General features: G+C 47.6%; 1 protein-coding gene and 1 long non-coding RNA gene across 2 annotated transcripts in view; one reads left to right on the forward strand and one right to left on the reverse strand.

Moving 5' to 3' along the window:
- The window catches only part of LOC148684323 (uncharacterized), a 27,395-nt gene extending 19,213 nt beyond the window's left edge, over positions 1 to 8,182 (forward strand). The window contains exon 3 of the long non-coding RNA XR_015946299.1: positions 8,061 to 8,182. This is a non-coding gene — a long non-coding RNA (uncharacterized LOC148684323). The remainder of the gene's footprint in view (positions 1 to 8,060) is intronic.
- Positions 1 to 11,923, reverse strand: part of LOC118092194 (M-phase inducer phosphatase 1) — a 16,336-nt gene extending 4,413 nt beyond the window's left edge. Inside the window, exons 1-12 of the mRNA XM_035130010.3 lie at positions 11,433 to 11,923; positions 10,514 to 10,596; positions 9,945 to 9,996; positions 9,413 to 9,449; positions 8,041 to 8,142; positions 4,732 to 4,839; positions 3,845 to 3,985; positions 2,518 to 2,595; positions 2,035 to 2,187; positions 852 to 950; positions 678 to 740; positions 358 to 456 (exon numbers count right to left, since the gene is read on the reverse strand). Coding sequence (XP_034985901.3) covers positions 358 to 456; positions 678 to 740; positions 852 to 950; positions 2,035 to 2,187; positions 2,518 to 2,595; positions 3,845 to 3,985; positions 4,732 to 4,839; positions 8,041 to 8,142; positions 9,413 to 9,449; positions 9,945 to 9,996; positions 10,514 to 10,596; positions 11,433 to 11,593 — 1,176 coding nt within the window. The 5' untranslated portion in view covers positions 11,594 to 11,923. The remainder of the gene's footprint in view (positions 1 to 357; positions 457 to 677; positions 741 to 851; positions 951 to 2,034; positions 2,188 to 2,517; positions 2,596 to 3,844; positions 3,986 to 4,731; positions 4,840 to 8,040; positions 8,143 to 9,412; positions 9,450 to 9,944; positions 9,997 to 10,513; positions 10,597 to 11,432) is intronic.
- Positions 11,924 to 13,108: the final 1,185 nt, after the last annotated feature.

Genomic DNA, 13,108 nt, shown 5'->3' on the forward strand with positions numbered 1-13,108 from the left:
CTTCCAGAACAGATTCTGTTCAACTTCTGAGGTAAGACTGTATATATTCTGGCCCCTGACTTTATCGCTCTCCCCTGCCCTGCCATAAAGACACCTTCCTCCCCCGTTTTAGGAAAATTAGTCAAGGGGATCTTTCCCTGCAAAGGCGGCCAAAAACCCTTACCTTTGAAGTGAGTCTTTTTCGGGATCCCGTGAAAGGGTCCAGCACAAGTTGAAACTTAGTCAGAAGTGACAATGCCTAGTATTTGGGACATGCCTAGCTTTGGGATCACTCTAGCACTTGTAAAATGGTTTCTGCTTATGCCCAAATTATTCAGGATGCCAGTCTTCAGCGGGTGCCTCCGAACTCCCCCATACCTTGATGTGGCCTCCTTCATATTCATAGGGATAACGACAGTCAATTATCACGCACTCCTTAATGAAGTTTGAAAACTTGCCATTCAACACGTCAACAATCTGCAGGGGAGGAAAAGGTCAAGCATTAGACCTTGAGGACGTTGCCCCATTACTTTAAAAACATACTTGTTTTAACTGAAAGAACAGTCTAGCTGCATTGATAAATGCCCCACCCCTCTGCCTTCTTTGGGCCCTGCAGGTGGCCTGCAGACAAACTAAGTTTGCCTTCCATGTGAAGCAAGCATTTCTTTTTGCGAAAAGAGCCTGCCTGTGCTACTTACCATTTCTGGGTCAATATACTTCAGATCTTGATGCTTCCCGTCTACAGTATGGAAAAGGTAACCCTAAGGTGACAAAACGGAGGCTTGGTTCAGAGTGAGGAAAACTTATCCCACTCTGCACTTATCCCACTCAAGCCACAGAATGGCAAAAGAGGAAAGGTTCATCGGCATTACCTTTGAAAAATCTCCAATGAGATCCCTTGCGTCATTGTCCAAAATGCTCTCTATTTCCGTTGAGGACAACAATGAGTTTGGGTCAATCAGCACCAGGCTCTAAAGAAACAAGATGTGAGATGATGAAGACCAAGTTCATGGAAAGCTTCCAGCAACGGAAGCATCCTTTCCACAACTGCTTCTGCTTCCGCTGATCAGCTAATAAGGTTTGCAGAACTTCAAGAATGAAGAATGTAAAGGCAATTAGGAAGGAAGGGTGGAGGAGTGCGTGTTGAAAACCTGCATTGAGAAAAAGAGGAAAGAAGTGCAGAGGGAGGCTCTTGGGAGACCAGTTCCTCTGAAGGGGTGGGTTTGGTGAGAAGGGAACTTTGAAACCCCTGGATTAAGGGGGAAAGGGGAAAGCGTGGGAAGTACAGGGAGATACAGTGGCAGTTTTCTATTACAGTGGTGCCTCGCTTAATGAATTAGTTTTATGAAAAATTCGTCTAGCGAATCGCGGTTTCCCATAGGAATGCATTGAAATTCAATTAATGCGTTGCTATGGGCAAAAAAAAAATCCAAAAAAAATCAATGCATTCCTATGGGATTCGCTAGACGAATTTTTCGTTATAAGAAAAGACCCGTGGAACGAATTAAATTCGTCTAGCGAGGCACCACTGTACTGTTTTCTATTACTATTACAGTTTTCTATTTTCTATTTCTATTAGGTATGCTAGAAGGAACAAGCAGAACGGGTGGGAAGGACTTTAAACTAGAGGAAGGTAAACCTCAAGCAAAACATTATTATTGCCTTATCTAAGAGAATCACAAAGGAATACAATGAACTCCATGAAAAGTCAGCAGGAAAAGGCCGGAAAGGAAATAAGCTGGATTTTTTCCAAACACATTAAGGGCCTTCCCTCAGACCTCCAAGTCACCCCTGCACCTGCTTGGTTCGGCAACCAAATCCCTAAGGATCTTTGCATTTATTCCCACATTAAGTCCCTTTCCTCCTCAAGATTTAGAAGAGTGCCGGCTGATCAGGGGTTCCCACCCCCTTCAGAGAACAGCACACCATGCCAGAGGGAAGGCCTCTCACATCCAGTACCAAAGGCAAATAGGCTTTGCTTGAAGTTAAGAGTCCAATATGAACACAAACAAATTCAGCAGGCTGGAGTCAAGTGTATGGTGCTCAGCCACCAACCGTTAGTTCTTCAGAAGATGCCTTGCAGACGTTTCTTTTCCTCTTGATGAAATACGGCGAGTTCTCTTCTGGGGATCGCCCTGTTCTCTTCAGGACAGTTTTGGCCATGCTGTATGGCTCACTTTCCACGCCCAGCAACCTGCACTGTTTATTCTGCACAAAAAACCAAAGCGGCATTAGGACTGCCAGGCAGCCAAAGGCATCAACAAAAAGCAACCGACCACTAGTAATTACTTATACCTCATGCACCCACTCTGAAAATGCTGAGGGAACAGCTGCCTCCATTGCAGGAGCAATGCAACATTTCCCACCAGAGTTAAGCTCCCTGGCGAGGTGAGGCACCAAGTGAATCCAAATGGACTGGCATGGCCGTGGAAGTGGAAGAGAGCTCTACTTCCATCTTGTATCTTGGCCAAAACACACAACCACACATTTCAGTAAGGAAACACAAGCTCCAAAGACACAGATAAATGACAAACTTACATGGGCATCCTCCCCTTTCTTCATGACTAGAGGAGCTGTCCAAAGGCTGGCCATGTCAGAGGGCATCTCGCCATCGTTCTAAAACAAAATTTAAAGGTCAGTTATTAAGCAGGGAAAACACCATTAGTAGTAAGTGAAATGGTGACTCTTCTTGGACAGGGGGGACCCTGCCACTTATCAAGATTAAATTATTATAGTAAGTTATATGTGGAGTGCATTTGCAGACTACTCAGAAATGTCCACTGGTCCATAATACAGTGTTGAGTTTGCTGTGTGGGTCAAATCTCAATGAATACATCACACCCAGCTTGCAAAATGTGCATGGGGCTTCAGTATTGTTTCCTAGAGTAGACAGAACTGCTGGTATTCATCTTTAAATTCTAAGTCAGGGTAGGGGTGAGAAATTCCCCTGATAATGTTGGGACTCCAAAACTCTTCAGCCAGTCAGAATGGCCATTGGTCAGGGATGAAGTAAGTGGAAGCCTAGCAACACATGGTGGGCCAAAAGTCGCTGGCCTAAACTATTTGCAGTGTTGCTCCTTCCCATTTTGAGTTTGCTTTCCCACAGATGTGCTCCAAAAGCGCTTTTCTGTGTTCCACCTGCTCCTAAGGTGAAAAGGGTCTGACTAAGGACACACTTCTCCCACAGCACATCTTTGGAATTTCCTTCCCCTGGTGAGCTATTCAGTATCATCACTTTTTGCATTTACGCAGCAAGGCAAGAGCCTTTTAGCTTTGTTTAATTATGTGTTACTGTTGAAAGCTGCTTTGAACTCATCTGCTGGAAACCCAACCAACCAATGAATATACTTTTTTTTTAAAAAGGAGGTTACTGCTCAAGTCCTCTTATGTCCATATTTTCACCCAAAATAGGCAAATCAAGGAATTTGAAAAAGCCTACTTATATCAATTATCAAGTGCAGTATCTACGGTGCCGCCCATCTTTAGACAGGCTGAAAATGGCTGTACCCAACACAAACCACCTAGCTGGGGAACTTTTAGTTTTTAAAGTGCTGTAAGGGTGCTGTTGCGGCTACTCTTGAGTAATAACGTCTGAGTCTGCTCTGTCTTTGAAAGTTTTATTATGCATACGGTAGTATTTACAGTGCAAAGATGGTAAAGAACACGACCTCTCAGTCACTCGCAGAATCCAGGAGTGAATGCCTCCTGTTACGCGTCCAGCGTAAGAGCTTGGGAACCCCAATAACTTCCTCATTTCCCCCACCTGACCACTGGTCGAGGTGCTGGTGTGAAGGATGGGCAGAGGCTCCCTGTACTGAAGTCCCCTGACAGCATTTAATACAGAGGTGTTTTCATCATCACTTACACAGACATCTGGACCGTCCATTATCTCTAAGAATCCATCATCATCGTCATCTTCCTCAGTTTCTGAGGCCCCTCGAGACAGCGGCCTCAGAAATGCTGGACTGAAGCTTTCTTGATAGTTGTCAACTTTTCCACTATGAAACTAAAACAAATGATATTTCATTGGGCGACATTCATTCAGTCTTCCCTCATAGGGTTATGGCTTCACTTTGAGGCGAAGATCAGGAGGGGAATAAAGAGCAGTTCACAGACAGGGCATTCTCCTGGCTTGCTTGGGTAGCTCTCATCTAGAATCACAACTCTGTCAACCCAAATACAGTGGTACCTCGGGTTACAGACGCTTCAAGTTACAGACTCTGCTAACCCAGAAATAGTACCTCGGATTAAGTACTTTGCTTCAGGATGAGAACAGAAATCGGACGGCGGCAGCGGGAGGCCCCATTAGCTAAAGTGGTACCTCAGGTTAAGAACGGACCTCCAGAACGAATTAAGTTCTTAACTAGAGGTACCAATGTACACTAAATGCATAGACCCAACTGCCTAAAAATCAGCTTAATCTGCTTGCAAAACCAAGATGCAGAAAGATGTGGCCTCCTACAATCAGATCTTGCCAAATGTTACCTGAGGGCTCCACGACAGCTGTCCAATGTCCTCATGGCATGCAAATAATGAAGACTCACTTGGTTTGTGTACCTCCAAGTTGTACTCTTCAGCACATTGTCTCATTCCAAATCTTGACTTCTAACAGTATTTCTGCCTTTTGAGGCTCTCCTGCGATTTCGGACTGAGTTGGTCTCAGGTTTGGGCATAGCAGTTAGCAACACAACATTCTGGGACAGGAAGGTCTATCTCAAGCCTGAACACAGAGACTACACTAGTAGTACATACCAAAAGTGTTGTGGCGGGCTCCTGCCTCAACCCTTCATCTTCAAGGGAAGAGGTACGCAGACAGGTACGAGAAGCAGGATTTGTTGGCTTTTTGAATTCAAATTGTTCCTTAGGGAAAGGGAAGAAGACAGCCATTTTACCAATTCATTATAGCTCAAAGGGCCAGGAAATAAACGTGCAATTTTGGAGACTTTGATCTAGAGCAGGGGTCAGCAAACTTTTTCAGCAGGGGGCTGGTCCACTGTCCCTCAGACCTTGTGGGGGGGCCGGACTATTTTTTTGGGGGGGATGAACGAATTCCTATGCCCCACAAATAACTCAGAGATGCATTTTAAATAAAAGCACATATTCTACTCATGTAAAAACACCAGGCAGGCCCCATGAATAACCCAGAGATGCATTTTAAATAAAAGGACACATTCTACTCATGTCAAAACACGCTGATTCCCAGACCGTCTGCGGGCCGGATTTAGAAGGCGACTGGGCTGGATCTGGCCCCCGGGCCTTAGTTTGCCTACCCATGGTCTATAGTCCCACAGCGTTCAAGAAAATCTAATCTTGATCAGCTCTTTTGTTCTACCACACCCATAACCTTTTACGCCCCTACCCACTCATCTTCCTATAATGAAATTAAGTTCAGCCCATAGTAGAGACTGGATATGCATCTTGGATGGAACACCTAAGCAAAGCTTAAAATATATGCCTATTCACATTTAAATGAAGCACCACATGCAGCTATTTATCATGGCTCTAAATCCTCCATGAATACATCAGTGCAATGAAAAGCTGCCTTGGCTAAAAGGTTTCGCCCATTCAGGCAAAGAAAAATTACCACACCCTGGGACAAACAGCATCAGATTCAAACACAAAAACTAATTGGGACACTTCTCCAGCAACCTTAGGAAGGAAACAGAAGGAGCAAAATGGCTGAAGCAATTCAGTATGATTTTCAACACACCGGCTGAAGTTACTCTTATCACACGGAAAGTGCTCCTGTAAATATCCAAGTGAATACTCAACGTAGTCTACCAATAACATTCCATCAAGTACCGTGTTTCCCCTTTTTTAAGGCGTAGTCATAAAGTAAGCCATGGCAGCATTTTTAAGCAGTTGCGAAAGATAAGACATACCCCGAAAATAAGACATACCTCCATGCCGTGTATGAAAACTAACACCCTCCTTATGGCCACTACTGGCAGTAAGATGTTGCTGAATTAGACTGAGATCCTATTTAAGTGACTGGATTTTAAAAGCGTGACCGCCGAGCGCACCAGCCAGCCAGCGAGACCCAGCCAGCCAGTGGGGCCTGGAAGCGGCTGCTGTTGTACCGTAGTGGTGAGCGCGCGGAGCGCCCGGCCGAGGAGGTCTGCCGCCCCGACGCCCGGAACCGGCTGCTGCAGAGCGGAGCACACTGCAGCGCCAAGCAAAGTGACAGAGCCAGCAGTCTCGCCTCCGCCCGGCTGAGGAGGTCTGCCGCCCCGACGCCCGGAACCAGCTGCTGCAGAGCGGAGCGCTCTGCAGCGCCGAGCAAAGTGACAGAGCCAGCAGTCTCGCCTCCGCCCGGCTGAGGAGGTCTGCCGCCCCGACGCCCGGAACCGGCTGCTGCAGAGCGGAGCGCTCTGCAGCGCCGAGCAAAGTGACAGAGCCAGCAGTCTCGCCTCCGCCCGGCTGAGGAGGTCTGCCGCCCCGACGCCCGGAACCGGCTGCTGCAGAGCGGAGCGCTCTGCAGCGCCGAGCAAAGTGACAGAGCCAGCAGTCTCGCCTCCGCCCGGCTGAGGAGGTCTGCCGCCCCGACGCCCGGAACCGGCTGCTGCAGAGCGGAGCGCTCTGCAGCGCCGAGCGAAGTGACAGAGCCAGCAGTCTCGCCTCCGCCCGGCTGAGGAGGCCTGCCGCCCTGCCGCCCGGAACCGGCTGCTGCAGAGCGGAGCGCTCCGCAGCGCCGAGTGCTCGGAGCGCCCAGCAGCACCGGGCGGAGCGACAGAGCCAGTAGCCTCACCTCCGCTCGGCAGAGCGCTCAGCAGTTTAGAGCACCCGGCAGCGCCGGACGGAGTGCCGGAGCCAGCGGCCTCGCCTCTGCCCGGCCAAGGAGGAGGCTTGCCGTCCCGCTGCCCAGAACCAGCTGCTGGAGCGCGCGGAGCGCTCAGCAGCTCGGAGCACCCAGCAGAGCCCTTGCCCCTTTCTTCTTCCGTCAGGCTTGTCTTAAAAGGGGCGCAGTGGAGAAAACGCCTTTAAAGGGCGATCGGAGGGGGATGCGGTGGGAAGACGGGAGCGCGCACCCGATGGGGGCTTTCTATTTCATTATTTCATTATTTATTTATTTTTTAATTTTTTTTTGAAAAACCTTTATTGCTTATTAAAATTACAAAAGAAAATACATGTATTTTCTATTTCATTATTTAATAGGGTTGCCATATTTTGCAAAAGCAAAAAAGAGGACGCATTTGGCAACTCCTGTTTTTAATTATGGATCGCTATGACGACTCTGCCTGTGATAAAGAGGACGTGTCCTGGAAAAAATAGGAGACATGGCAACCCTATTTATATCTATATTTGCTCCATTGGTTAGAGCATGGTGCTGATTATTCTTCATTGCAGAGGGTTGGACTAGATGATCCTTGGGGTCCCTTCCAACTCTTCGATTCTATGATCATCTGGAGGGACACAGGTTTTCCCGTCACCGATGGAGAAGACCTGTGAACCTGAACACCTGGGAATATAGTGCTGTACAGCTGGAAGGGGTCCCCCAAGGGCCATCCAGTCCCACCCTCTGCAATAATGCAGGAATCACAGCTAAAATAATCCCCATCAGATGGCAGTCACAGCTGGAGAAGCCTTGGCCATCCAAACCTGGGTTTAAAAACCTCCCATGTAGGAGAGTCCAAGCTCAATAGCACCTCAGAGCGCTGAAATCTTTGTGCATGCATTGTATTGTTCTAATACATACAACAGCCTTGTCAGGTAGGACAGAGCTCAGCAGCGCTGCGCGTAGCGCCCAGCAGCACCCTGAGCCAGCGGCCTGGCCCGGCCGAGGAGACCATAAGACACCCCACCAAAAATAAGCCACCCTGTGTTTTTTTAAGGAAAAAAAGTTATAAAACGGTGTCTTAAAAAAGGGGAAACACGGTATCTCACACCTAGAAGTTTACAACAGCAAAAAGCACTTAAGCTGGAACACAGTGCCTGCAACAACACTCGTTTACAACTCTAACCCTGTTACACTTCCCTCTTACATGTGGAAGTCAGTTCTAGCCCTTGGGGCACAGCCATGGCCATCTGCCCCAGATTAGGAACTTAATAAAATAAACTTACATTCTCTTTGTTCTCCTCAGGGCCACATTCCTGGAAGACATCACAACTGAGCAAATCTACATGGCTCCTCTTCAGAGCAGGACTGCATCCCAAAAGGCTCTGCTGCAAAGGTGAGAGAAGCAAATGCAGAGTCAGGTTCCAGCTCTCCTCTTTTGTCACGAGGAGCAACCGACAGAACAGCAGGGCCCAATTCAATTAAAAAACAAAATCTGGGCCAATGACGACTGAGTGTTCTTAGCAGCCATGGACCACAGCATGCTAGCTGAAAAAGAAAACGGGAGGATTGGAATTGGGAGGTGGGTAGAGCCCGCTAGGACCCGGAACAAGAGCCAGTGATGTAGGGAAGAAGAAATTCTAAAACTGAACATTTTCCAGGGCTTTGTTTTTCAATTGGGGGGGGGGGTGTCACAATTTCTATGCATTTGTTGTTTCATAAAATTCATCATTTAAAATTAATGGGTGCAGATGCAATATTAAGGAAGCTTGGAAGTTTCAAGGCTGTAATTTTTTCAGGTGATCGTACCTAAGGATGAGAGAGAGTACATACGTATTCTACATTGGCTCCCAGTGTTTCCGAGCACAGTTCAAAGTGTTGGTGCTGATTTTTAAAGCCCTAAACGACCTTGGCCCAGTATACTTGAAGGAGCATCTCCACCCTCATTGTTCAGCCAGGACCCTGAGGTCCAGCTCTGAGGGTCTTCAGGCAGCTCCCACACTGCAAGAAGTTAAGCTACAGGGAACCAGGCAGATGGCCTTCTCGGTAGCGGAGCCCACCCTGTGGAATGCCCTCCCATCAGATGTTAAGGAGATGAGTAATTACTGTATATTCCTGCGTATGACTACTTTTTAACCCAGGAAAATCTTCTCAAAAGTTGGGGGTTGTCTTATATGCCGGGTCGTATTTATTATACGGTGAGTATATCCCAAACTCTATATTTTAACTGGAAAAGTTGGGGGTTGTCTTATACGCCGGAATATACGGTATATAACATTTTGGAAACAGCTGAAGGAAACATCTGTATAGGGAAGCTTTTTAAGGTTCAATGTTTTATTATGTTGCTGGAAGCCGCCCAGATTGGCTGGAGCAACACAGTCAGATAGGTGGGGTACAAATAATAATAATTATTAATAATCAGTCAGTCATTAAATTAGGTGTGTGTGAAATTAAACCAAAAAAACACTAAGAATCCACCTCTGTATAAGATATTCAAATCCCTAAATGTCAACATTGAGATTTCCAGGCGCCTGACAGACAACATGCAGGACTTTTCAAGCTTTATTCATTAAGTTTACATAATCTGATAGTTCTGCATAGTGTGAAATTCAGCTGAGAAAGCAACAAAGGAAGGTTTCCTTCCTAAGCTTCACTTACCGGGAGGGAGTGCATTCTTCGCATGGGCACTCTAAACCTGCAAGAACAAAAAGATGCACATAGATTTACAATTTCAACATTCAAGCTAAAATGATAGACTACCTAATAATGACTCATTTAGCTAACATATCACACTGGGTACATCAACAGTGCCAACAGTGACCCAACATTCTGGCAAGCATGACATGTTCCCAAGTGTGAGAGTACATACACATCCCTCTCCTGTGCCTTGGTGAGTGAGTACTAAAGTCTAAGAATAAGACATTCCCATAAAAATTGTGCCAGGAACTAGAGGGGAACCTATCATGCAGCCTTAGCTACAGAGCTACAATCAAAGAAGTTTTACTGTACACCAGTCTTGCTAATTTGAAGTACCAGGGTTCTCAAATACTCATCATCTAGTCAATACTCCCACACCTTCTAAATACATTTTTGCTTAACTGCTTCTCCAAAGCAGACTCTTTTAGGATGCCCTGAACCAGTTTCACACAAAACTCCAAGCAAAAAATAATAATAGTATATTTCTACATACATTTCATCAAGGTTTTTCATGCCGAGCTGGGTAGGAGAATCCATACAGCAACCTGTGAATGAAATAACCTTACAACTTGCACAGATTCTTGTAGAAAGTGACAAAACATGCAGACAAAGATATTAGTTCTGTTCCCATTACGTACATGGACTGCTGACATATTGAAGCTTATTGTTCACATATAACAGCCATCTTATGGTTTGGCAGTTCATACTAAGACTTGGATCTTAGTGCTCCCCTTTCTCCCAATCAGAAAAACAACGATGTTACATCTCAACTGGGTAATCAATCACTGTTAGAACTGGGCTTCCAGTCCTGATCTGTAGGCCATCATTGCCCTGGCTCAGGGAAATTATGGTGGAATCAAACCAGGAAACCAAGGAAAGAACTGGAAGTGCTGGCTTACAACATGCTCCCAATCCTCTAAATCATTTGGAGTAAGAAAGTTACATCTGGGCCAACCAAGTAAGCTCCTAGCTCAGATGCTAGTTTAACTTCCCAACTAAAACTACAGAGAAGTTTATTGTCAAGCCCAATGGGTTTTGGATTATAGCTGAAGGCAGACAAACCTGAATCTGTAGATTCAGAAGATGACGTCCTTTGCAGATTGACATTCTTTTCTTCCGACGTTTGTACACAATTTTCACTTGAGCTTCAAATAATCAGATACACTACTGTTAGAATATCCCACATCATTGTGAAGAAGTCTTCTCATGGCAGCCAAATGGAACATAATGCCACTTTACATAAACACAAATGAAAGTTCTGTACATAAATAAAAAATGCAGCATAAAAGTGGTTCCATGCTGAGATCAGTTACTTAAGAAAACCAGGGTGGCAAAGTGGCTACCATAAACCGGAAATACTAGCATTCAAATCCCCACTCAGCTCACTGGGTGACCCTGGGCTATGTCACTTGGCCTAGCCTAATCTACCCTCAAAGGCTGAGAGGAAAAATGGAGGGAGTTGGGAGAGGAAGCATGTAAGCCACCTTGAACTCCCTGAAGAAATATTGTAATATTGACATATCAAATAAATAAAGCAGCAAAATAAACAATTATTATTATTATATCCAATTCTAAAAAAGGAGGATGAGGCTCAAACTTGTATAGTGCTCAAGAGTGTTGGGCCAGTCGCTCTCTCTCAGCTTAACGTGCCTCACAGGGCAGTTGTGTGTGTAGATAAAGGGGGGAGAACCATCTACGCCACCTTGCGCGGCATAAAGTAATAATAATTAACATAACAGCCCTATTTGGATTATTTACTTAGTCCCACCAAGGTAGCTCGATGGAGAGACGAAGGCGCTTCGAAAGCCAGGTGTGCGGCGTCGCCGAACTCCAACTCCCATCAGCCCCAGCGAGCGTGGCCGACGGCAAAGCATGATGGGAGTTGGAGTTCTGCGGCGTCGAGCGGGAGATAGGGCCCCCCCCCACATCACTACACAGCGAGGCGGGAGACGCTGAAGTCGAGGGCGGCCGCCTGCCTTACCCTCCGCAGCCCAGGCTCCTACGGCGGTCTGCGGCGCGAGCGGGGCCGGCGGGTTGGGGGAGGCCTCCGAGACCCTGCGGAGCGAGCAAGCGCGGCTGGTCCTGCAGGAGGAGGCGGCGGCGGTGAGAGAGTCTCGGCGGGGCTAGGCCGCCGGGCTCCATGAGGCGAGGCTGGAGGGAGTCAGTCAGTCCGGCGGCGGCGAAGACCCCTACAGCTTGCCGTCTCAACGCTGTGAGGCGGAATGAGCCTCGCCGTCGACAGCGCCTCGGCCTGGAACGCGGAGGAAACCGAAACAGCGCGCGCGCAAGAGCGACTGGGAGAAAGAGCGGCAAGGCCCCGCCCCTTCCTCCGGGAGACGCCTACTTCGCGCGCGCGGCGGCGATTCGCGCCCTCCCGCCAAAAGTGAGAGCGGCCAATAGCAGGGCAGCAGCCTAGCGCATGCCCCGCTTCGCTTTGCTTCCCACCCCACACGCCCTCGTCTTCCTGGAAGCGAGCGGCCAATGGAAAGAGGGGACTCGATAGCAAGGTAACCAATGAGGAAGCGCGACAACGTCCTTCGCTTCGCGGGCTCCGGGTCACGCCCCTTTGAAGGGGCGGGAAAGGCGGGAGGACGAATAGGGAAGCCCTCCCTCTCGAACCGCCAATGGCAGAGAGGGGGCGAGCGCTGGAGGATGACGCAACAAAATGAACCGCGTGTTTTTAAGGCTGCTCTTCCCGCCCCCGGCTTTAAGGCGGAACACCGAAGGGAAATGCCGCCCTCAGCCAGGAAGGCGCAGAGCCAAGTGCGACCGTAGAGATAGCCAAGGCTCCGCCCAGGAAAGAAAGCGTGAGGAGTCGGGAGGGGCGGGCTGCGATTGGTGCGTCTCCGGCGGCGGCGCTGCGTGATTGGTCGGTGCTGAGTGTGCCCGGGAAGAAGCCACCTGCCGCTTCTTAGCTGTGGCTGATCTCTTCGACCGGGTCACCCTGCACTCCAACAGGATCTACAGGCTCTCCACAGTCCCTCTACTTAGATCTGGTGGTGATTTTCTTGGCTTCTGCCAATTCCCTCTCCCGGTCGCCCCCTCTCCAGTCTCCAGCTGCGGTGGGTGCTTTTAAAATGTGTGCATTAAACTAAAACATTTAAAATTTGATTTTGAATAAATGTGCAAATAATTGTCAAGGCTAACATCCAAGTCCTTATGGGCCAAATTGAGTTGGGGATTTTAATTAATAACTAAGAGCAATCCTACACACTTCTGCTCAGTCAGGTAGCATCGCCCTCCACAGAGCTTATTCCCAGTTAAGTCGCATGTGGGTGTGTTGTGTGTAGAACGCTGGAAAATTTAGAACACAAGAAAGAAGTACTTTACGAAGCACAGAGTTGAACTATGGAACTCCCTGCCAGAAGAGGCAGTGGTAGTCACCAAATTGCAACTTCTGTTCAGGATTTTCCCCAGGCTAAGCCTGGCTTCACCCAGCGTACTCTGCTCCCTCCTCAAATGCTTTTGCCTGACTGGGGAGTTTCCATGAACAGTGAATCTGCATCTTCCAATGCAATTGTTCACGATAAAAATCTATTCTGGAAAGAGAAGAAATGAGCACTGAACCACTGATATAGTACAAGTGAATTCTTTATTTACTGCGTTTGCGAGTGTTAAAGATAAAACCTATTTGGGAAAATAGATAAAACTTATTTG

Source organism: Zootoca vivipara, chromosome 11 (genome assembly GCF_965207765.1).
Source record: "Zootoca vivipara chromosome 11, rZooViv2.hap1.1, whole genome shotgun sequence".
Lineage (NCBI taxonomy): Eukaryota > Metazoa > Chordata > Lepidosauria > Squamata > Lacertidae > Zootoca > Zootoca vivipara.